Genomic DNA, 25,422 nt, shown 5'->3' with positions numbered 1-25,422 from the left:
AGTAAACAGCCTCAGTAAGGATGCAAAAAACACCCTGGACTGTGACTATACTCTGGGGAAAATAAGGTAACCTAGTTACATGGGGTGTCTTCAGTGCGGAATTCTGCAACAACGTTTCTGCAGCTCTGCATTGAAATATTGTTTGTTTCTTCAACTGTAAAGCTGTGTGATGGCTTTACTGGATTTGTACTAACTCTACTAAAGAAGGAAGGTAAGCATTATTCTGTGCTTGCAAGGGTTACTGATGTTTGGTTTAGAGCCACACCAGCCTTGAGTAATCAATATACATACAGACAAACACAGAAGAGTGATTGGCTAGCCTTCTTGAACCATTGGTCTGTTCACCTGTTAGCCACATTTTCTTCCACCCACCACATCATATAGTATGAGGCAATGGGTCCGCTCTCTACAGCCACTGTCTCGTTTGCACTGGGAGTGAAGGCATGTTTTCTGATCAACTGTTTCACATCCTCTTGAAATGTAGAGCACTTCATCAGCTGAGGAGCTTTGGCCGGAGGATCCTTTTTTTTTATCTGCCAAGCTTTTTTATTTTCCATGTATATTTGTAAGAGTGCACTGTAGCTTTAAGGTGGTACTTTCCGCTCATTTCCCAAACATTTTCCAAAGCAACTTAACTGGCTCAAAAGCTTTCAACACTTATTAGCTTTGTCGTGTTTGTTTATTACTGAGTTACAGTCAACCTCTCGGAAACACTTGTAACCCTTATGATTTGACCAACAAGTCTGTGACTACGGAGAGTTACTGCACAAAAGGGCCTCTACTTTGCCTCTTCTCAGAAAAGTGATAGGCCACTGGACCTTCCACACGGCCCATTGCTGAGACAAAGCGGTTTGTGCATGCAGTAGCCAGAACACATCAGCTGAAAAGGTGTTCAGAGTGAAGAATCACAAATGCAGGCATGTAGTAAACACACATGCTTTTAGAACATAGAGTTGAAAAGGAAAGCAGTAAAAAGAGACCTTGAGATACACAATACATGTAAATATTCATCTATGACAGAGTCCATGACCACAGCACTGTTACTTAAACAGGCCAACACAGGCGAATCCTAGGCTTTAAGTAATTAAATAAGAGCAGATGCGGGGCCAGCGGCCACCTAATGTAGGCAAAGAGACTGATAAGGGATACGAATACCAATCAGATGCAAATATAGCTCAGGTATAAAGTCAGTGATCTCAGGACAATTAAACAAAGACAGACATAGGGGCCCTTGACTGGTTACAAAATCTGTATCATCCTGGAATAGGCACTGAACCGATAAGATTCAATCATACTTGACTATTTCACAAAGAGGCAACCATGAACAGGCATAACATTACTGACCAAAAGCTAGAGGGTGGCATCCTTACCTTGCACTGCATTCCAGCCTGCAGGAGATCTGCCACTGCCACCTTGTCGTGCTGCAGCCTCCTCTTCATCAGCTTTGAGCAGCCAATGTTGATGGCGCCCAAAACGTGCCATGAGTTGTACTCTGAGAAGGTACGGCAGTCGATGACCAGGGCTGCTGCTGGGCTGCTCCGCAGGAGACATGCCAAGGCATGGGCCTCCATTTCCTTGGGTGGCAGCAGCCCCCCGGCCATGGCAGAGCCCTCCGGAGGGCCGCCGGGTGACACCGTGGCAGGTCCAATCTGGCGCCACCAAGGTACACCACTGAGTCTGATGTAGCACTACACAAACGCACAGCTGTGAGTCCAATCTACTACCACCTTCTAATGTCCGGAACCTGTCATGTCAGCCCTGCAAGTCAAAGGAAAAATATTGTGCATTTAGGATGAGAAGACAGTTCTTTGCTCACAAAAGCACCCTAAACAAGTGTGCAGATCGAGTCTTATCATCATCATTAAGGTCAAGCTACCCTTAGTATTGCTGGTAAGGACAAAGGTTAGTGTGCTTAACAGGATGTCCAAAGCAAGCACAGTTACATGTGAGAGCACATTACAAGTATATGTCCTAATACCAAGGGCACTTGCGACTTTTTGGCCACAATCTTCCCTTAAGAAACTTCTCTTGTATAATCATTTCATTTCATAAATCTTTATTTCGGTAAAATTTTTCACCATAAAAGACATTTATAACATTCATAAAATTATTGAAAAAGTAAGGATATGTGCTTTATAAAATCATCCATTGTCAATAAAAACAGAGTTTCTTGGAACAGTATCTGTCCTTGGTACGTTAGAGTCAGTGGCCAGCCTTGAGGCATTTTCTTCTCAGATACCAAATGGCACCCAAATATTTGGCCACTGCAAAAACAATATAGTCCGACAGATTTGATTTCAGAACTCTGAAGGCAGCCAAACACTCTACAAATCCCAGGTTTCTGCATAGGGGAACTATCCATTTCTTGCGAATCTTACTATAGACAGGGCAAAAAAAGAGTATATGGAGTTCAGACTCATCGGACATTCTGCAAGCTGGACACAAGCTGACTGATTGTTCACTCCACTTGCTTGTGAAAGCTCGAAGGGGGAGGGACCCGTGCCTCCACAGCAAATATAATTTCCTAAGCAAGGTAGGATACAGGATACTTGTATAATCATAATTAAGCCATGGAACGCGTTTTGAAGAAACCCTCATGGTTACATGATAGATGCTGTACTAGCATTTGTCCTCAATGGTCTATCCATTCAGCAAACATGATAACTTTAAAGTTTAATAGTAACAATTTACAAAGATGGCTATGGTTGTTCTACCACATTTCATATTTCTACCATATGTACATCAACTTGTGCTCACCTCAACAAGCCAGCCACCACAAAAACTCGTGAATAATAAATAAACATATAATGGGAGAGGCAGTGTCAACAAGAGTAATCAACATATCTCAGGCATTCTTTATGTGGTTTATAGCCTTAGTTATCCCTTAAAATTTTCAGATGTTTATTCATTTTTTTCAAATAAATGTGACTTTCTTAAAAACGTGTTTTATTAGATTTTTCCAAAAGACCTATTTCTTCCCTCTTCATGGAATTTCTTCAGGGCTGTTGACCAAAACGATACATGTTTACAACTTTAAAAGCAAACAGGTTGAACATATGATTTTTTTTTTTTTAAAACTCAAAGCATTTCATAAAGAAACTTGCCATTAACGATGGCAACTGAAGACAGGGATCAAAACCATATCGTATGGTGTGCGATTTAAGAAGAGAAAAGTCAGAAAAATTAAAAGGGATTGTTAGAGGCCCGATCTCAGGAGGGGACAGATTTCGCACCTGACCACCTTTGGACCCACCTCTCTCAGGAATACAGCCGAGCACTGGCGGGAGACCCTCAGTTTGAGGATCCCGAATCTAGAATAGTACGCGCTGCGCTAGCACCACTTCACAGAGAGACACCACACTGGAGATTTTAAGAGAACATATTCTTTATCTCTTCAAAATAAAAATGGATCTTTATGATCCACAGATTCCCAAGTACAGGCGAGCCGGAGCTCGAAGGGTCTTGGTAGGGATAGGGTGGCGAGACAGTCTCAAAGTTCGAGGTATCCGGCGCACAGCTCTCAATCCTCGAGCTGGGGATACGGAGTGATCTTGGGTCCAGCCGGACCAGAGTAGTTTCTCGAGCCGCGATCGAATCAGCAGGGCTCAAGCTCTCAAGGTTTCGGGGGAGCCGCGACAGCGTCAGCAGGGCTCGGTGATCTTCTCGGTTACAGGGGAGCCGCGAACGAATCAGCAGGGCTCAAGTTCTCAAGGTAGCAGGGGAGCCGCGACAGCGTCAGCAGGACTCGGTGATCTTCTCGGTTACAGCGGAGCCGCAAACGAATCAGCAGGGCTCAAGGTCTCAAGGTAGCAGGGGAGCCGCGACAGCGTCAGCAGGGCTCGGTGATCTTCTCGGTTGCAGAGCGAATCAGCAGGGCTCGGGGGTCTCGTTGGTTGCAAAGGAGCCGCGACCTGGTCAGCAGGGCTCTCGTAGTCCAGGATACAACTGCCTGATCGTTCCAGAGCCGCCCTTGATATAGGACTCCATTCCTTTGATGTCCGGAGTCCTCGCAGGCGGAGGTCTTAGCACCTGGGGGCTGGTTGTTGGCGGTTCCGCCTCGGCGGCTCCTTTCATCCTTTCAAGTTGGTTCTGGAGGGATCCCAGACACTCAGCAGGCCTGGAGCCAGCCCTCAGGGAGGCCAGATTGGTGATCGAAACTCTTCTCTCGAGGGGAGGTGGAAAGTGTGACCAAGCTACTCCTCCCTCTCTCGCTCACAGGGAGTGCTCTACCCCCTGGCTGGGGATGGCGCCGTCGGCCGAGGTCGGGCTGGGGCCGGGTGGCCATTTTAGGTGCAGGGACATGGGCCTCGGCCTCGGATGCCAGGAAAATGGGGGACGAGGATAGGAAGCCCAGGGTTGGGGATGTGTATCATGGCGGGAAGGTTGGGTGGTTCAGGATCTGGGGAAGCTGTCTGGTTCAGGGGTGACCACGCCACGAGGCCGGGTCAACACGCGTCCCCCCTAGCTGAAGGTCGGGGAGAACTACCCATCCTCTTGGGGATTCTCCTCGCTGAGGCGGAAGAACCTGGAGAGGCCGTAAGCGTTGGCGTGGTCGACACCAGGGCGGTGTTCTACGGTGAAGTCCATCCCCTGGAGGGAGATCGACCATCGCAGCAGTTTGGGGTTCTCTCCTCTCATCTGCATGAGCCACCGTAAGGGTCGATGATCTGTTTGCACTAGGAAGTGGGTTCAGAATAGGTAGGGTCGGAGTTTCTTGAGGGCCCAGACTACTGCAAACGCTTCTCGTTCGATGGTGCTCCATCTCTGTTCTCGGGGCAGTAGCCTTCTGCTGATAAATACTACGGGCTGATCTATGCCTTCTTCATTGAGCTGGGACAGTACGGCCCCGATGCCATGTTCGGAGGCGTCGATCTGGACCACAAACTCTTTGGAGTGGTCAGGGGCTCGGAGTATGGGGGCAGTACACATTGCGGTCTTCAAGGCGTCGAACGCCTTTTGGCAGGAGGGGGTCCAGTGCACGCGCTTGGGCTGCCTCTTGGATGTCAATTCTGTGAGGGGACCCACTATGGTGCCGTAGTTCTTTATGAACCTCCGGTAGTAGCCGGTGAGGCCCAGGAAGGCTCGGACCTCGGTTTGGGTGGTGGGTGGTTCCCAGGCCAAGATGGCGTCGATCTTTGGTTGAAGCGGGGCGACCTGCCCCCTTCCGACCTGGTGGCCTAGGTAAGTCACTGATCCCTGCCCAATCTGGCACTTGCTGGCTTTCACCGTCAAGCCCGCCTGGCGCAGGGATAGCAACACCCTCCGGAGGTGCCGGAGGTGGTCACTCCATTGGGAACTGAACACCGCAATATCGTCCAGATATGCGGCGCTGAACTCTTCTAGCCCGGCCAGGACTCGATTCACCAGCCTCTGAAAGGTGGCCGGGGCGTTTTTCATCCAGAACGGCATCACTCGGAAGCGATAGTGACCGTCCGGGGTGGAGAAGGCGGACCGCTTCTTGGCTCCTTCTGTGAGCGCAATTAGCCAGTAGCCGCAGGTCAGGTCAAAGGTACTCAGGTAGCGAGCAGGCCCCAGTCGGTCAATGAGCTCGTCCGCACGAGGATTGGGGTGGGCGTCGGCTCGGGTGACTGCGTTGAGCCCCCGGTAGTCCACGCAGAACCGAAGTTCAGGGACAGCTCCAGGGGCCGCGGCTTTCGGGACCAGCACCACTGGGCTGGTCCATGGGCTGTAGGAGGGCTCGACCACTCCTAGGGCGAGCATTTTCGAGACTTCGGCCTGGATGCAGGTCCGGACTCGGTCAGGCACTCGATAGGCTCGGTGTCGCACCGGCGGGCTGTCTCCAGTGTCCACGTCGTGGACACACCAGTCGGTGATTCTGGGGACTAGGGAGAACAAATCTGAGAACTGCCTCAAGAGCTGGCGGCAGTCCTCACGCTGCTGAGGCGTGAGGGATGAAGAGAGGTTCACTCCGTCTACGGAGCCATCTTTCTCTTTGGCACGCAGGAGGTCCGGGAGAGGCTCCGTTTCCTCTTCCGCTCCGTCGTCGGTGGCCAAGAGCAAGCTCAACTCCGTCCGCACGAAGTGAGGCTTGAGGCGGTTCATGTGGAGGACCCGATGGGGGTTCCGAGGGGACTGGACGTCCACCAAGAAGGTCACTTGGCTCTTCTTCTCCATAACCTTAAAGGGGCCTGTCCATTTGTCTTGGAGGGTGCATGGTTTCACCGGGGACATCACCCAGACCTGCTGGTCCGGTTGAAACTCGACCAGAGTGGCATTCTGGTCGTACCAGCGCTTCATTTCCTCTTGACTTGCTTCGAGGTTGGCTTCAGCCAGCGCTCGGAATTTCTGTGTCTGGTTTCGGAGGGTGAGAATGTTGCGGAACACATCGGGGGGAGGTTCCCGGGGGGCCGTTTCCCATCCCTCCTTGAGCAGGCTAAGGGGCCCCCGAACGGGATGTCCGTACAGCAGCTCAAATGGGCTAAACCCCAGGGACTTCTGGGGGACCGCTCGGTACGCGAACAGGAGGCAGGGAAGAAGGACATCCCATTTGCGCTGGAGGGGTTCTTCTAGGCCCATGATCATCCCCTTCAACGTTCGGTTAAACCGTTCCACTAGGCCATTGCCCTGGGGATGATACGGGGTGGTGAATTTGTAGGACACTCCACATTGTTGCCACAGGGACATCATATACTTTGAGATGAAGTTTGTGCCACGGTCACTCACGACCTCGCGGGGGAAGCCTACTCGGGAGAAAATCCCCATCAGCGCCCGGCCCACCACGGGGCCGTCACGGTGGGGAGGGGAATGGCTTCGGGGTACCTGGTGGCGTGGCCCTCCAGGACTAGGATGAATTGGTGACCTTGGGAGGTTCTGGAGTCCAGGGGTCCTACTATGTCGATCCCGACCCGCTCAAAGGGGGTACTGACGACCGAGAAGGGTTGGAGGGGAACCTTGCGCGCGCCTCCACTTTTTCCACTAGCCTGGCACGTGGAGCAGGACTTGCAGCGGGTCTCTACATTTGTTCGCATTTTGGGCCAATAAAAGTGAGTGACTAGGCGATCGTAGGTCTTATCTTGGCCCAAGTGTCCCGCCAGGGGTACATCGTGGGCCAGACCCAGGAGGAAGTTTCGGAAGCGTAGGGGTACCATGAGCACCCGGCCCGATCCTAGCTCCGCAGACTTCTGTTCACTGTACAGGAGGCCATTCTCCCAGTATAAGGAATGAGTTCCAGTCTGGTCGCCCGCAGCTTGGGCTGCGGCCTGTCGCCGGGGTCCGACCAGGGACGGGCAAGTGGCTTGCTAACGGCAGAACTCCTCTCGGGAGAGGCCCCCCTCGTGCTGGCTCTGTGCCAATTCGGGCAGGTCATCTAACTCAGGGAGCTGTGTGGCCTCGGGATGCAAGGTCTTGTTGCCGGGGACGGGCTCAGCTCGGTCTTCCCTATCTTCTTCTACAGGGAGGTGGTTGAGAGGCTCGGCGTCGACCACCCCGATGGGGGGTAGTCGGGCAGACATGGAGCGGGTGGTGGCGCACACCCACTCGGGTAGGCTCATCATGCCCAGGTGTGTCTTGCGTTCTACTTGTCTCCACGGTGAACTTTCCAGGTCGTTGCCCAGGAGACAGTCTACGGGTTGGGAGGCCCTGACAGCGACTCGTAACTCTCCTGTCACTCCCCCCATTTGAACGGTACTAGGGCCATCTTGCATAGACTCTCAGTGTTGTCAGCGGACAATACGGGACATAGGACATTTGGAATGATCTGGTCCTCCCTAACTAGGTGACTGAGGATACCTGTGATACTTGCCCCGGTGTCGCAAAGAGCCTCCACCCGGTGGCCGTTCACCATCACTAGTTGTCGATACTTCTTGGTATTATCGGGTAGGGGGGCCCCGGGGATCATCTCTCGGTCTCCTAGGGAGACTAGGGCCATGGCGGCTGGTTCCCACTCTTCGGTGTCCTCCATCTCCTCCCCCAGAGCTACATTTGCTACCTGTCTGGTTGGGGGAGCTGCTGCAGAGGGTCGCGGGGCCAGGGGACACAGGGGGTCACTGGCGTAATGCCCGGTTTGTTGGCATCGGTAACAGGAAATAGTGACCCGGTGCCCATGGTTGCCCGGGGGAGCGGGAATGGCTGGGGCGGTCTGGGTTTGGCCTCTTGGGGGACTACGCTGGGGTCCTGACTGGGAATCCCTCTGTCTGTCTTGGTTCCCCCCACCCCTCTGGCGGGGAGATCCCTGACTGTTTCTGGGGGAGTCTACTACGGGGCCCCGGGGGACCCGGGTATTCACCCAGCGATCAGCTTCCACGGCCAACTTCCTCGGGTCGGCAAGCTTGCTGGCGAAGAGATGCTGACGGATTTCCACAAAACAGTTCACGGACAGATGTTCCCAGAGCATGAGATCAGTTAGCTCTTCCATGGTGGTCACTTTGCTGCCCTTGACCCACCCGTCGAATGCTCTGCTAAAAAAGTTTACGTACTCCACCCAGGTAGTACCAGGAATCTTTTTGCAGTCCTGGAACCGCTGGCGGTACATTTCTGGGGTGAGGCCGTATCTCGTCAGGAGGGCCTCCTTCATGTGGCTGTAGGAAGTCTACATAGAAGATGGTAGGTCGAGCAGGGTGTCTCTCCGCTCGCTCAGGAATCGGCCCCACAGCCCAGCTCCCCAATCTTTCTGCGGAGCTCGGTGGGAGGTCATGGAGACTTCGTAGGCTTTAAACCATTGCTGGATATCATTGTTTTTCTAGTATTCTCTCACCACATCCTTGGGGATGTGGACCTTTGGTTCTGGCGGGGGAACCGCTTCTCGGCTCCCCAAGGTTCGGTTTTCTTCGCTCCGGGCCTTGAACTCAATCTCCTTCAGGTCGCGCTCGTGCTCCAGCTGGAGTCTCTTGTCTTCATGTTCTCGTTGGAGCTTCTTTTCCTCCAATTCTCCTTGGACTCGTAGTTGTTCCACCACTAGTCTCTTCTCTGCTAGCTTCAGTTCACACTCAATTTTGAGTTTGGCCATTCAAGTTCATGTTTGCGGGTCCTTTCTCTGTCCGCTAGTTCCCCGGGGGAAGAGACCCCCGTCTGGGATGCTGCTCCGTACCGGAGTGCTGCTGCCTCCTCTTGGTTTGGGTTCGGGGTCGATTCGCTGTTCTGTTCCTCCTCCCGACGGGGGAAGGTTTTCTTCAGACTCGACCCAAGTTTGTAGAGCTTTCTGCATATCTTCTTTCGTATTCAGGCCTGTGGTAGCGATTCCTCGTTCCTTGCAAAATTCGTTCAGTTCTCTGTGCGTGTAATCTTCTAACCGTTCCGGAATGAATGTGGTGCTTGCATCAGTTTCCGTGGCACCCTTGGTATTTATCTCTGCCATCTCTGTTTGGTAGTGCGTCAGCCGCTTACTGTACAATGTCTAGATTTATGGACTCGGATCCCGTCGCTTGCCACCAATGTTAGAGGCCCGATCTCAGGAGGGGACAGATTTCGCACCTGACCACCTTGGGACCCACCTCTCTTAGGAATACAGCCGAGCACTGGCGGGAGACCCTCAGGTTGAGGATCCCGAATCTAGAATCATACGCGCTGCGCTAGCACCACTTCACAGAGAGACACCACACTGGAGATTTTAAGAGAACATATTCTTTATCTCTTCAAAATAAAAATGGATCTTTATGATCCGCAGATTCCCAAGTACAGGCGAGCTGGAGCTCGAAGGGTCTTGGTAGGGATAGGGTAGCGGGACAGTCTCAAAGTTCAAGGTATCCGGCGCACAGCTCTCAATCCTCGAGCTGGGGGATACGGAGTGATCTTGGGTCCAGCCGGACCAGAGTAGTTTCTCGAGCCGCAATCGAATCAGCAGGGCTCAAGTTCTCACGGTTTCGGGGGAGCCGCGACAGCGTCAGCAGGGCTCGGTGATCTTCTCGGTTACAGGGGAGCCGCGAACGAATTAGCAGGGCTCAAGTTCTCAAGGTAGCAGGGGAGCCGCGACAACGTCAGCAGGGCTCGGTGATCTTCTCGGTTACAGCGGAGCCGCGAACGAATCAGCAGGGCTCAAGGTCTCAAGGTAGCAGGGGAGCCGCGACAGCGTCAGCAGGGCTCGGTGATCTTCTCGGTTGCAGAGGAGCCGCGAACGAATCAGCAGGGCTCGGGGGTCTCGTTGGTTGCAAAGGAGCCGCGACCCGGTCAGCAGGGCTCTCGTAGTCCAGGATACAACTGTCTGATTGTTCCGCCCTTGATATAGGACTCCATTCCTTTGATGTCCGGAGTCCTCGCAGGCGGAGGTCTTAGCCCCTGGAGGCTGGTTGTTGGGGGTTCCGCCTCGGCGGCTCCTTTCATCCTTTCAAGTTGGGTCTGGAGGGATCTCAGACACTCAGCAGGCCTGGAGCCAGCCCTCAGGGAGGCCGGATGGGTGATCGAAACTCATCTCTCGAGGGGAGGTGGAAGGTGTGACCAAGCTACTCCTCCCTCTCTAGCTCACAGGGAGCGCTCTACCCCCTGGCTGGGGATGGCGCCGTCGGCCGAGGTCGGACTGGGGCCGGGCGGCCATTTTAGGTGCAGGGACATGGGCCTCGGCCTCGGATGCCAGGAAAATGGGGGACGAGGATAGGAAGCCCAGGGTCGGGGATGTGTATCATGGCGGGAAGGTCGGGTGGTTCAGGATCTTGGGAAGCTGTCTAGTTCAGGGGTGACCACGCCACGAGGCCAGGTCCAACACGGATGTCAGAGTCCATTAAAATATTGCCATTTCCTGAATGCCTCCAAAAAATGCTATGAACTAAGAAGTCAGTTGAAGTAGCAGTTCTGAGCTTTCCCGAACCGAGAAACATGTTCCAGGCATGATCAATCCTCTGGATCCTCCTCCTTTTTACATCTTACCTAAGACACCACATCCCCTGTCTCTTGTGCCAACTTCTGTTGTTACAAGGGGCTTAGATGCCTCCCATTGCTTTCCATTGGTTGGCTTCACTCTCACTCTGATTTGCTTGCTTCTAATTGGTCAGCTTTCATAGCTTCCTTCCTCTTCATGTGTGTCCTTCCCCTGGATCATGGATTACTTGTGTACTTCCATTGTGCATTTTTCAGGTACTCATTTTTTTTTGTTTAAGCACTCTAGAAGAATGCATGTTGTTCAACTGTCTCCTTAGTGTACCACTCCACCCCTCCGTGTTCCTCATCCAGCCCCTCTTACCCAGGGACCCTTTGTTGCCAACCAGCATGCCTTAGCCCCTCCCTACTACCTTCCCTCCATTGTCTTTCTGCTTGCCTCCAGCCCTCCTACACACCTTCTGTTGTCAGAATGCTCCCTTGCTTCCTTCCCTTCATGTTGTGTCTCTCCCTTCATCCCACTGTGTTGCCTTCCTCACTCCCTCCATCAGTGTTGCCTCTGGTAGCAATAAAAAAAGGGCTATTGCGTAGCCAGCAGTGGAAGAGCCATAGCACTTTCTTTTTTGTTCCTCCCCCCCCCCCCCCCTCATCTGCCTCTGTGTCTCTCACCCTCTCTCCCTCAGTGTTGCCTTGCAGGTGCAATGAAATAAAGTGCTATGTCACAGCCAGCAGTGGTCGTGGCACAGCGCTTTTTTGAAATAGCTCTTAGCTATGTTGCACAGCAGACGAGCTGCTGTCCAATATTGGTACAAAACATTGGCAAAGCCGATAGGTCTTGCGGGCGAGACCAATTGGCTTTGCCAATGCTTGGTTGGAAGAACTAGCCTGTTCCTTATAGGTACAACATAAACTCGAGAAAGCACAAAACCAGGAAAGGCGGGGGCTAGATGTAGAGCAGAAGTCCCCCCCCCCCACCAGAGGTTGCTCAAAGAAAGGTTCCACAAGGGCCTGTCTACATCAAGCCAGTTCTGCGAAGCAGGGGTACGAGGGAGGGGCGGGTCACACAGTCTCTTGACCCACTTCAAATTGCTCCCAGAAGCAATTGTTCAGCCCAGTTAATCACTTCCACTGCCAAAACCGGACAATACAACCTGGCAACATGATGTCGTCAAGGGCTGGGTAAGGAGAGGGCAGTTGGTTCCCTGCACTTAGGGCCAAAAAGGCAACAATCGATGAATGGGGAATGAAGCAATGGAGCTTCTCGGAAGACAGAGGCATCCGTCAGGTACACGTAAAGCAGAGTCACGCCCAGGCCATCCGGCGCAACGTCTGGTGTCCGGTTATACGAGTCGCACCAGACACTTCTGGATCCTCACAATGAAGAGTCACTCTCTCAGTATCTCCCTGAACAAGAGGCACTGCGCCTGATACGTGATGATATGGGTCGCACCAGACTGTTCTTTCTGGTCACACACACACACAAAGAGTTGTAAATTCCGTACCTCCCTGGAAATGAGGCACAACGTCCGGTGTGCGTTGATATGGGTTGCACCAGACAATCCTGGTCACACACAAAGAACAGTCGCAAAGTCTGCATCTCCCTGGAATTTCACATATTCAGTCTCAGGTGACAAATCACATGCGAATTGGATAAAACATGCTTATCTAGCAGTAAAGTGTCCTCTGCTTCAATATGTGTCTTAAGGATTGAAAAGGACATTAATGAACAGCTTACCCATTTTACCCTAACCTATGATTTTTTTTTTGCTATATCTATATATTTCAAAATAAATTTAATGAGGGTATGCTAAACCTTGTTATTTGTGTGTATGTATATAATATATATTCACTCGAAAAAACAACGGTTACAGGGACGTTATAGTTAGGCTCAGATTTCACTCAAACAAAACCACAGAAATTCAGCAGGCATAGTTACATGAGCTAACTTTACCTTAGACCCAGCAATGCACTGCTTATGATCTCACATATTACATCACTCATGACATGGTCAGTGACATCACTGATGTCATTTGAGATGTCATCAGTGATAACATCATCCTGTGTGTGTGTTTCGTAAACATATCTGAAACTTGAAGATATACACTAAGCTACATCATAAGCTAAATTACTATTCTTTCTATACTAGTAATTAGTTACACCATTTCTAACATATCTCATCTGAGGGGCTGTGTGACTGTCTGTATCAATATGTGAGTGGGGTCTGAGTGACAGTATGGGTGTGTGAGTAGATACGTAAGTAGCTGTATGGGTTAGAGACTATTGGTTAGTGTGCGAGTTGCTGTATGGGTGAGTTAGTGGCTATGTGAGTGGCTGCATAGGTGTGTGAGTGGCTGTGTGGGTGACTGAGTGGCTCTGTGAGTGGATGTATGGGTAAAGGAATGGGGTGCAGGTGGCTGTATGGGTGGGTGAGTAGCTGTTGGAGTGTGTGTATAGGTAAATGAGTGGGTGTGAATGGCTGTTTTGGAGAGTGAATGTCTGTGTGAGTGGGAATGTAATGGTTCGTGAGTGGGTGTGTAAGTGGTTGTAAAGTTTGTGTGAGTGGGTATGTAAATGGTTCTGTGGGTGGTTGAGTGGTTGCATAGGTGAGTAAGTTGCTTTGTCAGTGGCTGTTTGGGTAAGTGAGTGGGTGTGTGAGTAGCTGTATTGGTGAGTAAGTGGTGGTGTGAGCGGCTGTGTGGGTGTGTGATTACCTGAATGGGGAAGTGAGTGGCTGAGTGAGTTTCTGTATGGGTGATTGAGAGGATGTGTGAGTGGCTGTAAGGGTGTATGAGTGGAGTGTGTCTGTATGTCTGGGTGTGTGAGGTGCTATATTGGTGAGTTGGTGCATGAGTGTGTGTGGCTGTATGAGTGAGTGGCTTTATGAATGAGTGATTGGTTGTGAGAGTACTGCTATGGGTCTGTGAATGAATATGTGATGAGATGTTTGGGAGTGGGTGTTTAAAAGGTTCTATGGGGTGTAAGGGGTTCTGTGGATGATGTCATCAGTGATGTCATTTGAAATGTCATCAAATGACATCACTGACCATGTCATGAGCGATGTAATATGTGAGGTCATAAGCAGTGCTTTGTGGGGCATAAGTTATAGATAGCTCAGATAACTATGCCTGAGTATTTTCACTGATTATTTTGTACGGGTAATCTTTGTTTTCTAACGTGAATTATCTAAAGTTTTTTTAATTCTATTTCCTAACTATAAAGTCCCTGTAATCTTAGTTTTTTTAAGTGAATTTCTGAGGTTTTTTAAATTTTATTTTAGAACTGTAACCTTTTAGAGTGAGTTTGTGACTGAGTGCATGAGCATTTCAGTGGGTATGGGTGAGTGCCTCAATGTATATGAGTGGGTGTGTGAGTGCCTGAGTGGGCCTGGGAGTGGCTGCATAAGTGTCTCACTAGGTGTTTGAGTTGGTGCATGAGTGTCTGAGTGGGTCTGTGAGTGGGTGTGAGAGTGTCAGAGTGGGTTTGCGAATGCCTCCATGTGTGTGTGTCAGTCTGCAAGCCAAAGTGTCTAAATTGGTGTGTGAGTGTCTCACTGAGTGGGTTTGCGAGTGCCTCATAGAATGTGTCAGCCAGTCTGGGAGTGCATGAGTGGGTCTGTGAGTGGATGCATGAGTCTTTGAATGGGTCTGTGAGTGGGTGTGTGAGTTGGACATGAGTCTCTGAGTAGATTTGGGAGTGGGTGAGAGTATGAGTGATTGTGTAAGTGGGTATATGGATGTCCGACTGGGTTTGTGAGTGGGTGTGAGAGTGTCTGAGTAGTTCTGTGGGTGGGTGCATGAGTGCCTGAGTGGGTTCTGCTTATTTTCTGTCTTTTTCTGCCCACTTCTGACTTTTATTCTGCTTCTTTCTGCTCATTGATGACCTTTATCTTGCCTCTTTCTGCTCGTGGCGGACCTTTATTATGTCTCTTTCTCCTCATTTCTGCCCTTTATATTTCCCTTTTTGCTAATTTTTTACCTTTATTTTGCCTCTTTCTACTCGTTTCTGACCTCTATTGTACCTCTTTCTGCTCTTTCCTGATCTCTGTTTTGCCTCTTTCTGCCGGCCTTTATTTCGCCTTTTTCTGCCAGATACTGATCTCTATCTGGCCTCTTTCTGCTCGTTGCTGGCCTTTACTTTGCCTCTTTCTACTTGTTGCGGGCCTTTATTTTGCTTCTTTCTGCTCGTTTCTGACCTTAATTTTGCCTCCTTCTTCTCATTTCGGATCTCTATTTTGCCTCTTCCTGCTCATTGCAGGCCTTTATTTTGGCCCTTCTGCTCGTTTCTGACCTTTTTTGCATCTTTCTGCTTGTTTTTACCTTTATTTTGCCTCTTTCTGCTCTTTGCTGGCCTTTATTTTGCCTCTTTCTGCTCGCTTCTGACCTTTATTTTGCCTCTTTCTGCCTATTGCGGATGTTTATTTTGCCTCTTTCTGCTCATTGCTGACTTCTAGTTCACCTCTTTCTTCTTGTTGCTGGCCTTTATTTTGAAACCGGTCCCAGGATGCTTTATTCCAATCCAGGAAAAACATGGCTTTACAGTTCGGGCTGGAATGTTGCCATGAGGAACAGGTTCTGAGGGTCACTCTTGAGAAGTACACACAATGCACTACTCCAATTATTGCATGCTTTATAAACTACACTTGAGGACGGCATAACAGGTACCCGACTCAAAACTGCACTAGGAAAAGTTGAGACGTCTTCCAAACACAAGAATGACAATCTCCAGTAAATGCATATTGATAAATTAACACACACAACAATCAAACCTGGAGCTGTTCAGCAATCCCACTATTGACACCACATGAGAAGCTAATGAATTACTCGCCTACAACACACTAGATCCACACTGACCACTACCATTCAAGCACAACACTGACAGACTCCATTAGACTCACACTGAATAAAACGCACCGTAAAACAATCCCAAACTTACTTTGTCTCATGTTCAACATACCAGTCAAATATTCCCATCTGTACAGAATTACAACTCAGGTGAATCTTGTGGCTATCTACACTACACTTCCCCACATTTTTAATCCATGGGGTGCTTTCCCTTGCAACATGATACTTCTCCCACATCACAGCAGTTGGGTACTCTCATGCAACTTCTTATGACTAGTTACCTACCAATCATCCCCATCTTAACACATCATTGAGTACTCCCCCATTAAATTACTCGTGACAGGGCAAATGTGCCTATCTTTGCATACCACAAGGTACTCCCCGATACAACCTCTAACGACAGGGTATCTGCTCTTTCCCCAGTTTACTACACCCTACTCTATCACGACAGGACCCTACTCTACCCTTAAACCATGAAACTTTGACAGGCATAATCAGCATGTATCTATCTATACAACACACAGATGGCCACAAACAGCTGATAAGACTGCAGATTCGAAAACATATAGAGTAAAGAAAAATGCTTACATTGCACTCTGAAAAAAACATATTGGTGGATAATCATGCTTTAATGCCTCCAGACCTAGTCCTACTCCTCTTTCTAACTTGGTAGGCCATGGGTAGACTTTCTTTAATATCTCCAGACCTGTCCAGATCAAATAGCAGCTTGCTGAACCTTCTTCAGAATGCCAAAGTCTACATAATCAGCGCCTCTACTCCAACACCCAGGTATGGATATAAGCCACTGGCAAGTCTCTCTCATGAGCACGATGTGAGGCAATGCCCCCAAGCGCCACAGTCTCTTCATCCACTGCTGGCAGACTTACGCCAGAGAGGAATGTGCAATTTACCTCATGGTGCACACTGTCACAAGACCTCCATCCAACCCCTTGACCACAAGGACAGCCGGAGGTGCGCCATCTCCTCTGGTTACTCTGTGCCATAAAATATATAGAATGCACATAGGACCGGCCAACGGCATGGGCACGGACCGTCCCTATCTCTGAGCTTCCACAACACACCAAGTTTCTATTACATCATTCAATATCAACATTCCAGACAGCAGCTCAGAAATACAGGAAATGGGAACACAAGATATCATACTATGAACTTCACCTGACTACATGCATTTGCTAAATATACACTATGTACTACACTTCATAACTATGCAGTAGGTGACTCCTAGTGCAAAACACATTGCTAGCCAGTTAGTGCGACTCAATTGTGTGTAGTCTGGGACATTCTATAGCATCAGCACAATTAAGGTAATTGCATATTCCAAGTTATCTGAAATGATGGCCTGGGTGGAGGCTTGCCATACAGATGGAGACCGGCCTCCAATGCGGCTAGAGTGCACAGTAACTCCACAATTGGTAACTTTACATCTGCATCTGTTCATAATGTGCATGTGCAGCAGCACGAGTTTCACCATAATAGACTGGTGTGTGACGTCCCCTCATACCATACCCTTACAGTGTAATGCAATCAGTTAAAAACCCATTTGCAGGGACGGAATGGTAATGCGGGCACTCGGCATTGGCCGAAGGCCCGGTGTCTCAGTGCCCTCTGTGGGCCGATTTTCTGCCCTTCCCAGTCCAAAGAGGGCACTGGACAGGGAGAGTAAAGCAGCCTCGCTGGGAGGCCATGTGATATAGCAGTTCAGCGATTATAAGCTGTGGCCTCTCCTTGACGCCCTGCCTTGCCAAGTAATCACGCTGATGGTGGGCTGAGGAGTGGGTGATTGGGTGCCAGAATCAGACTCCCTGAGGGCCAGGTTCTACTCAGGCCATTGATCCATTTTCACCTCTGCCCCCCTGGGGCCCACGCAGCCCAGAAACAGTGTTAGCATGTGACACCTCGCCCACAGCCCTTCTCATTGAGGGCATAGTGGGCGAGGAAGAATGGGTCTCGCTGTGGGGGCCGGGTGATGTTGTGTACTCACACCATCTTCACCTCGAATGTGTGCCACTTTTTTCGGCATGGCCCAGATCAATTTGTGATCCCAATCCGACCCTGCCCATGTGTGATGTAATAAGATCAATCTCTTATGATATCTGCCAGCTGTGAAGTAAAGTGTCTCCATGATGATTCTGGTAGTCCTAGTCCTTTCTCTCTTTCTCTGACATTCAGTTGTGAGGGAAGGAGAGCAGGATGACAGATCAGGATAGTCTGGAAATTCCAGTGTTGTAACGTTATCCCTGTATGTGCTAACACAACGCCTTTTCTTTGGTTTCACGACCTATTTTAAATAAACCAATGTTCTTTAAGTTTTGGCCTGGTGTTTTGATATCTTATTGAGTGACACATTGTGAGAGAATATTGGGATGGAATAGCCACAATCCTGAACCCTGGGGTTTTCAAGGCCGTGAGAGCCCTGGGCATATATGAGTTTTAAGAACTTCTGGCCTGAGCAGAACTAAGGCAGAAAATAGCTAAACTGGTTAATTCCAGGTCCTTGTGGTGGGGTGGGTACGAGGTCGCCACACCGGAAAAAAACCTTACGCAGCTCCTCTCCGTTGACCTGATCCGACCTCTCTAAGATCCCATTCGGGATACCTCTGCCCAGTACGGGGGCAAGCTTTGTGTTTAGGCTTATGCTTAACTAAATTGTCTTGGACTGCTGGGATATCACTTGAGTTTTGTGTACATAGTGAATTAAAGGACAACGTTCCTCGATGTATTCGAGTAATAAGGCTAAATGAATATTAAATATACTGATTGATAATAAATGTAGGTTGAGATGAGGACGTTAAAAAGAGGGAGGGGGTTTACGGAGAAAACGTTAGCACCTCCTCCCACCCAACTGCAAATCAAATCAATCAAATCAAATCTCCCACCCAACGGCACAATAGGCTGGGTTTCCATTGTATATTCAATGTACTACTACATCACTGAACCCCGTGGATATCCAGTGGTGTGTGAGATTCTAGATGGGTCCAGCTATATTTGGGCGGGCTCACATGAATTGGGTATAAGTGTACGCCTCTGGGTGACTCTCACAAGTCACGACCCTCTCCCCTTAGGACCGGAACACAACGAGGTTCTACGAACCACTCACAAACTGCGATGCGGTGAAAGACCCTCCAGTCTCATCATGCCTGCTTTTCACCCTACCTTTAAAAAAATATAGATTTACCACTACCTAACAGCGTTCTTCTTTGGGGAATTGATTATTTGTCACTCTTAGCAGGTGGGGTGACAAAGCCACACCTGGCGAAAAAACGCGGCAGGTATGCCCTACTAGTTAGGGGCTCCTTACCTAGCGGCAAGCACGGAGTGCACATGGCAGCAGGGATGGTGGTGGGGGACTGATTGTTATCTGTCTCTTGCCCTGCCACTCTTAGTGGCTGGAAGCTCTGAGCTGTGGGTGGCAGTGTTGTGTTCCACTGACCACAGCGGCCTTACATAACACACAGGCGTGCCCTGGCGCTTCTGTATTATGGATGATGGCTAGCAGCGGTAGGTGGCAAAGGGTACGGCCTGGTGGTGTCTGTTGTATTTAGTAATATAAGACACAACAGTGTCCCAGTAGTGACACTGAATTTACCTCCCACGGACGGATGCCCTGGTGTTGATGTAGTGGCCTCTTAGTGGGGCTGAAGGCCAGGAGCTGTAGGTGGTGGGCCTCTGGCGGGCTCGGGGGAGGGGTGGGGGATAGCGGGGTCACAGCAGCAGCCTCTGGGCTTACCTGGCATCGGTGCGTGCCCCTGTCGCTAGGGGGTACTGCTACTCGGGCCCCCCCAGTGACGGCTGCCTGGGCAGGTGCGTGATGCAGGAAGGCGGAGGTGGTCCGTTGCCCCGGTCGTGACGCGCCTGTGCCCTCCTCTGCTATTAATGGCTGACGTGGGGTGCCCGTTCCGAGGGGGCACGCGCACACGCCAAGCGCGCTCGCGACACGCAGGCCTGAGAGTCCGGAGGGGATCCAGGAAGCCAGGCTCGGGATTGTTAAAAATAAAACTGCCCCAGGGAGGGAGGGTGAGGAGTGAGGTCATCCCCAGGAATAATATTAATGCCAGAGGAAAGTAGAGCCACTGACGTCAACGCCAGCCAATCAGAAGGCCGAGCTCCGGGAGCTGGGATGTCAGAGCACAAGGCTGTCAGCTGCGGATTAAAGCAAAGCCTCTTAAAAGGGCCAGCGCTGCGCGGGCCCACAGACAATTTAAAGGGGCGATGCAAAGGGGGCGTGTCAGCAAAATGTGCTGAACGCACAAAGCACCACTGACTAGGAGAAGGGTTGCTTTGCGTGGGGGACAGTGAGCTGCACAAAGGGGTGTCTTTCACCACAGTAGACAGGAAAATTATAGAGATGTAAAAAAAAAAAAGCGATTTGAGGGGGGAAGTGAAGGGGGAGTGGGGTTTGGAATAAGAATGTCAAAAGAATATGTTAAATGGAAAATCTTAATTATGATAATGTAGGGAAAATGCGTATTGAGCGTACAAGAGGCATTCGGACAGAAGAAGCGAGCGAAAGGAAACAAATACCTTGATTGCACACAATTATAAACGATTAGGAGCGTCAAGCAAAATTGCACACAATTGTAAACGATTAGGAGCGTCAAGCAAAATGTACAATATAAAACAACTCAGAAAAATCTTAATGTACACATAAGAGAAGAAAAAACGCACATCAACGTGAAAACAACTCAATTTTAACGAAAAAGAAATAGCTTGTCTGTGTGTAAATAATACACTGGGAAGGTAAATCTCCAAGGATGGTACAAAGAGGTGTTTTGTGGTGCTCAGCTAGGCTGCATTCTTTTCTTATCGTTTATTTACTTGATCCAATGGCGTGTTGATTGATATATTTTGATCGAGACCGTTATTGTACCCAGCATATGTCATGCTCCTAGACCCAGACACGGCATTTATGTGTATGAGATGTGCGGGATCTGCAGAAAGTTGTTATATATAACCACGGTCCTGCACATTTCTGATGTATTTTCTATGCATCAGACATGTTAGATCACTTGTTTATATATTACCTTAAACATGTACCCTCTCATGATCACGTTTGTTTCAGACAAGAGGTTCTTCCCATTCTTTGTGATGGTTCATATAATTTGAACACTGGGTGCTGACAATTTTAGATTCGTGGTGGGCTTGCAGCTAGTTTTTTTTTTTTTTGCATCCGACCTTGTGACCATGACTTTATATAGTATTTAATGTATTATCTATATAATTTGAATTAATTGCTTGCAATAATTGATTGTTTTTGAATGCATGTGGCTATTTGAATATGTGAAACGCCTCTGAACTCATATTTTGCCTAGACAAGGTGATTTCTTTGCTGTGGAATGCCAGAAACCGGTCCTCGGAAGCTTTTTTCCGGTCCAGGGAAGACATGGCTTGGCAGTTCGGGCTGGACTGTTCCCATGAGGCACAGGGTCAGACTGATTTGCATATAGCCATGTCTGAACTGGGGTGGCAGAGTGGGCTAAAGAACGGTGATGGATTAAACCGATTTGTTACATTTCCGATTTTCGGTATGTACGTATCGGATTATTTTCGATTCGGTAGTCATTCCGATTCGGTTTTTGTACCGATTTGGACGTTTTTCTTTGCCCTACATCTCGATGGCAGTATACCGATCGGTAAGGGCCCAAAATCGGTATTTTCGGCCGTTACCGATCGGTAACGGCCTACCTACATCGGGCCCCAAGTGATTTCGTTTCTGCCCCTTTTTTCTCTTTTTTCCTCATTTAGGGCCAGATGTAGGTAATTCCTATTTACCTACTCTTAAATACCGAATCATACCGATTCGGTATTTAAGAGTAGGTAAATAGGAAGGGGGCAGATGTAGGTAATTCTTATTTTAGAATTACCGAATCGGTATGATTCGTTATTTACCGATTCAGTAAATACCGAATCGGTATTTCCTATTGATTCCTATGGGCCTTGAAGCCCATAGGAATCAATGGGAAATACTGATTCGGTATTTACCGAATCGGTAAATACCGAATCCTGCAAGGGTGAACGGGGTGTCACTTTGACACCCTGTAGCACCCCAATTCCAGGCTTGTGTGCCATGTGGCACACATATATGCCCGAAGGGCATGTCTGTGTGTCACATGGCACAGGTGTACATGCACAGATGTGCATGTACACCTGAATTCGGTATTTTACCACCCAATTGTATTGAGTGATAAAATACCGAATTCTGAAGGCCTGTAGCACTGTAAACAGTGCTACCTACATCTGGGATTTACAGAATCGGTAAAATTACCGATTCAGTATTTTACAGAATCGGTAAATTTACCGATTCGGTAAATTTACCGATTCTGTAAAATAATGGCCCCTACATCTCAAAAACTAATTACCGGTCGGTAACGGCCGAAATCGTCCGTTACCGACCGGTAATTGGCGACCTACATCTGGCCCTTAGAGCTAAGTGTTTATTGATTCTGCTTCATTATACTTATGCATTATATTGTTATGATTTATATTCATATATTTTCGATGTAATGCTTCCGTATGTTTTTCATGCTTGGTTTCAATAAACTTGAACTTAAAAAAAAGAAAGCTCACTAATTGGTAGCTGTGGAGAGCAGCCTTCAGGCGTAGTTCAGAAGGAGTGTAAAGCAGCTTGTTTTACTAGAATACCATCTTATAGTATAGATTGAGTGAAAAAGAACCACACAAAGTATTTATAATATAATACTCTCTAACAAATACAAATATCTCCTACCCGGAGATATGCACAATGCACACAATACTTTGTAAAGAAACACAGTAAATAGCACATAATACGAAGTGGACCCCCAGTGGGGGACCAAACCATATACTAAGAAAGTGGTATAAGAACCACAACTCAGGTCAAGACACTGTTGAGAGGACATAGGAGTGCTGGGACCCAAGGAAACACCCAAAGGGACTGACGAGGAACCCCAGGGAGAGCGTGTGCAGTGTGGGAACACGCCGTCTGCCCCTTATAAGTCTACATGCAAGTTGAGGTTGGATTTTTAAAGATTACGAACCCTTCCCAATGGTCCCTGAAGAAACCCCATGGAAGGCAGGAGGTTGGAGAGCCACCCTACCCGTGGATACCCTAGTACCCATGTTACTTACACCAGGAAAGCTGAGTGCATAGGTGAAAAATGGTGTCAGAAACAGCCATCAAACCCAATGGAGGACTTCAGGAAAGTGCTGCTGCTGAAGGAGGAGAAAGTGTCCATTGAAATCCAAAGGTGGATTCTTATTGAAAGGTACCTGCAAGCAGAGGGGACAGAGTCTATGTCACTCAGGAGTGACCAGAAGATCTGGAAGATGAATGCCCACCCCTGTCGGGAGATGCAGGAGAGTTGAAGAGGACCTTGACTCTGCAGCTGTGAGGACCAGATGATTCTGGGGAAGACCAGGAGCCATGCACAAGGTGCCTCATGTTGGGTGTCGATTGCTGAGAGATCGCTGTCCGGTGGGAACACCAACATGCCTTGGCAATTGCAACCCACGCAGAAGTCAAAGAAGGGGTAATGTCAAGATGCTGAAAGGTCCAGGGGACTCACCCCCAGAAGGGGAGTCAGGGCAGGCCCTGAACTATCAGTGGAGCCCAACAGAAGTGAAGGTGACCCTCATTTGCACCCACAGGCCGCAGGCACTGGAGTCACGAGAGGGCCTAAAGCAGCTCACCAAAAGATTCAGGCCACGATGCACATGATGTGGTGTGGCTGAAGATTCTGGTCACAGGAGATGCTCGAGGTTGGGGCTACTTGGAAGGAAGCCAACAAGCCTTTGCAACAGCAAGTTCATGTGGTGCACATGAGTTTGGCTATTGCAGCCCCCACAAGGGATACTGGCCTCAAACTTTGTCAAAGGGTAAGGCAGGCCTCGGGAGTTGTGGAAACTACCACCTATGTTGCAGAAGCTTTCGGAGTTCAGAGGAGCTCAGAATCAGCAGACCCGTCAACTTAATTGTGGTGCCTGCAAATGCAGGGGACTGACTCCTTTACTCCAAGGGAGATTACTTCAGGTTTCTTTGATGCCCACATGTCTTGGAAGGTTCTTGTATTGTGCACAGGCACAGACGATGCAGCAGACTGAAAGGGAGACAAAGTATAGCCCAAACGAAGTCCAGCGAAGTCCAGAGTGCCCAGACAGTGGAAGAAGAAATGATGTCTGATCTAAATCTTATTCCACAACAAATCTAGGGACCCACCCACAGGTAAGCTCTTAAGTGCCCTTAGGAGAGAGTTGGGATAATTCAGGGGACCCTACCAAGGGAGGTTCTTGATAGTGGGGAAGTTACTCCCAAGTCCTTTGTCAAGTTTCGCACCAGAGCAGGAGCCAGTGGCTCCCAGGACTGGTTTGAACTGGACTATGCATCGGGATACCAAATGTGCCCCACATGCAGACTGAGTGGCATTGGCAAGCGCACCCAACCTGCCCCAAGATACACTAAATCCTGTCTGGGAAGTGGTTACACCTCCCAGGGACAGGATGCCTATTGTTCTGTTCCCCTTCTTGAGCTTGGCTTAGCAGCAGGAGGGAAGAATCGTGTCTCTAGTCGGCAGACCCATTTTTTGCTGTCTGGGTCTGGAAGACTGGTACGGGGACATGGAGGTATGATTCCAACATGTTTGATACCAAACATGATAGGATTAGTCACAGTCATTTTCCCCTCTATATGGTAAATGGCTGCTTCACTGACAACCCAGGAGAATGGACTCCGTAGGCTTTAGGGGTGTCCTGCTCATGCAGGGGCACCCTCTCACTTAGAACCAAGCACCCTGCCTTCAGGATTTCAAAGGCCTGCTATAGGGGTGACTTATAGGTTTTAAGTGCAGTGTACCTAGATATAAGAAACCTATATGTGAGGAGGACGAGTGCGGAACAGACCCGGAAAAGCTGCTGGATGAACAAATCCCTCCCACCCAGCCGATGCCATCGAGCGGTCTAGCCACAATCAGAACTCACAGGGAGAAGCCGGTGACGTCAGTGAAGGAGCGGGCTACATCAGCAGAAAGGGATATCCCAGGAGGCAGACCAGAGGAGGCGCGGAAACCGAATTGAAGGCAGCAGACGGAGAAGGTGGAAGCAAGCTACGGAGTGAGCGGTACAAAGAGGAGCCCAACAACCATCAGTAAGATATCGTGAGAACCTGGCAGGCTGCTGCAGGGAGAAGACGCCCCGGGTCCCTACTCCACGGCCCTGGAGACGGGTCGTGGCTCAAGGCGAGTACCACTTAGGGGATCGTTCTGGTGGGGATGGTGGGGAAACAATAGGAACTGAGATGCACAAGTGTTGTTTGGAACACACACTATACCCTCATGGTCCCTTCTCCCCTGGTGACGGTTGCATAGATCACTAAAAGACCAGAGAGCCCAATTTTAACCCCAACCTGTTTTGTCTCCCTTTCCTACCCCGGCCTGAGTAAGAGAAAAGGGAGTGAGAGGCCAAAAGTCCAGAAGGCACCACGAGACCTGGAAAAGCAAGAGATGATCCCTGAAGAAGAAGGAAGAGGACGATTGTCCTAGATGCTTTGTGTTCTTTTTTTTGTTTTGACCTGTCCTGAGGAGACACAGCAGAACTGTTGTGAAGCCTGATACTCTCCCTCGGGGAAGACCTAAACCTAAGCTTTAATAAACAACCTGGTTACCTCACTATTGCGTTCTGTGGTCCCTCCCCTTCTTGAATGCCCCACACCCTACAAAGTGGTGTCAGAAGTGGGATTGACACCCCAAAGTGTTGAATCATGACACAGCTAGCGGAGGGACGAAGACACCTGCAGCTGGTGTTGGAACAACAGGCTCAGACCGCACAG

The 25,422-nt window shown here is 49.4% G+C and overlaps 1 protein-coding gene across 1 annotated transcript in view; it reads right to left on the bottom strand.

Annotated features, from left to right (window-relative positions):
• The window catches only part of DUSP8 (dual specificity phosphatase 8), an 88,000-nt gene extending 68,370 nt beyond the window's left edge, over positions 1 to 19,630 (bottom strand). Inside the window, exons 1-2 of the mRNA XM_086957724.1 lie at positions 19,354 to 19,630; positions 1,371 to 1,758 (exon numbers count right to left, since the gene is read on the bottom strand). Of these exons, the coding sequence (XP_086813850.1) occupies positions 1,371 to 1,601 (231 nt within the window). The 5' untranslated portion in view covers positions 1,602 to 1,758; positions 19,354 to 19,630. The remainder of the gene's footprint in view (positions 1 to 1,370; positions 1,759 to 19,353) is intronic.
• Positions 19,631 to 25,422: the final 5,792 nt, after the last annotated feature.

The sequence above is a fragment of the Lissotriton vulgaris genome, chromosome 2_1, assembly GCF_964263255.1.
Source record: "Lissotriton vulgaris chromosome 2_1, aLisVul1.2, whole genome shotgun sequence".
Lineage (NCBI taxonomy): Eukaryota > Metazoa > Chordata > Amphibia > Caudata > Salamandridae > Lissotriton > Lissotriton vulgaris.
The sequence above is the reverse complement of the archived record's forward strand: the minus strand, read 5'-3'. Positions and strand labels throughout refer to the sequence as shown.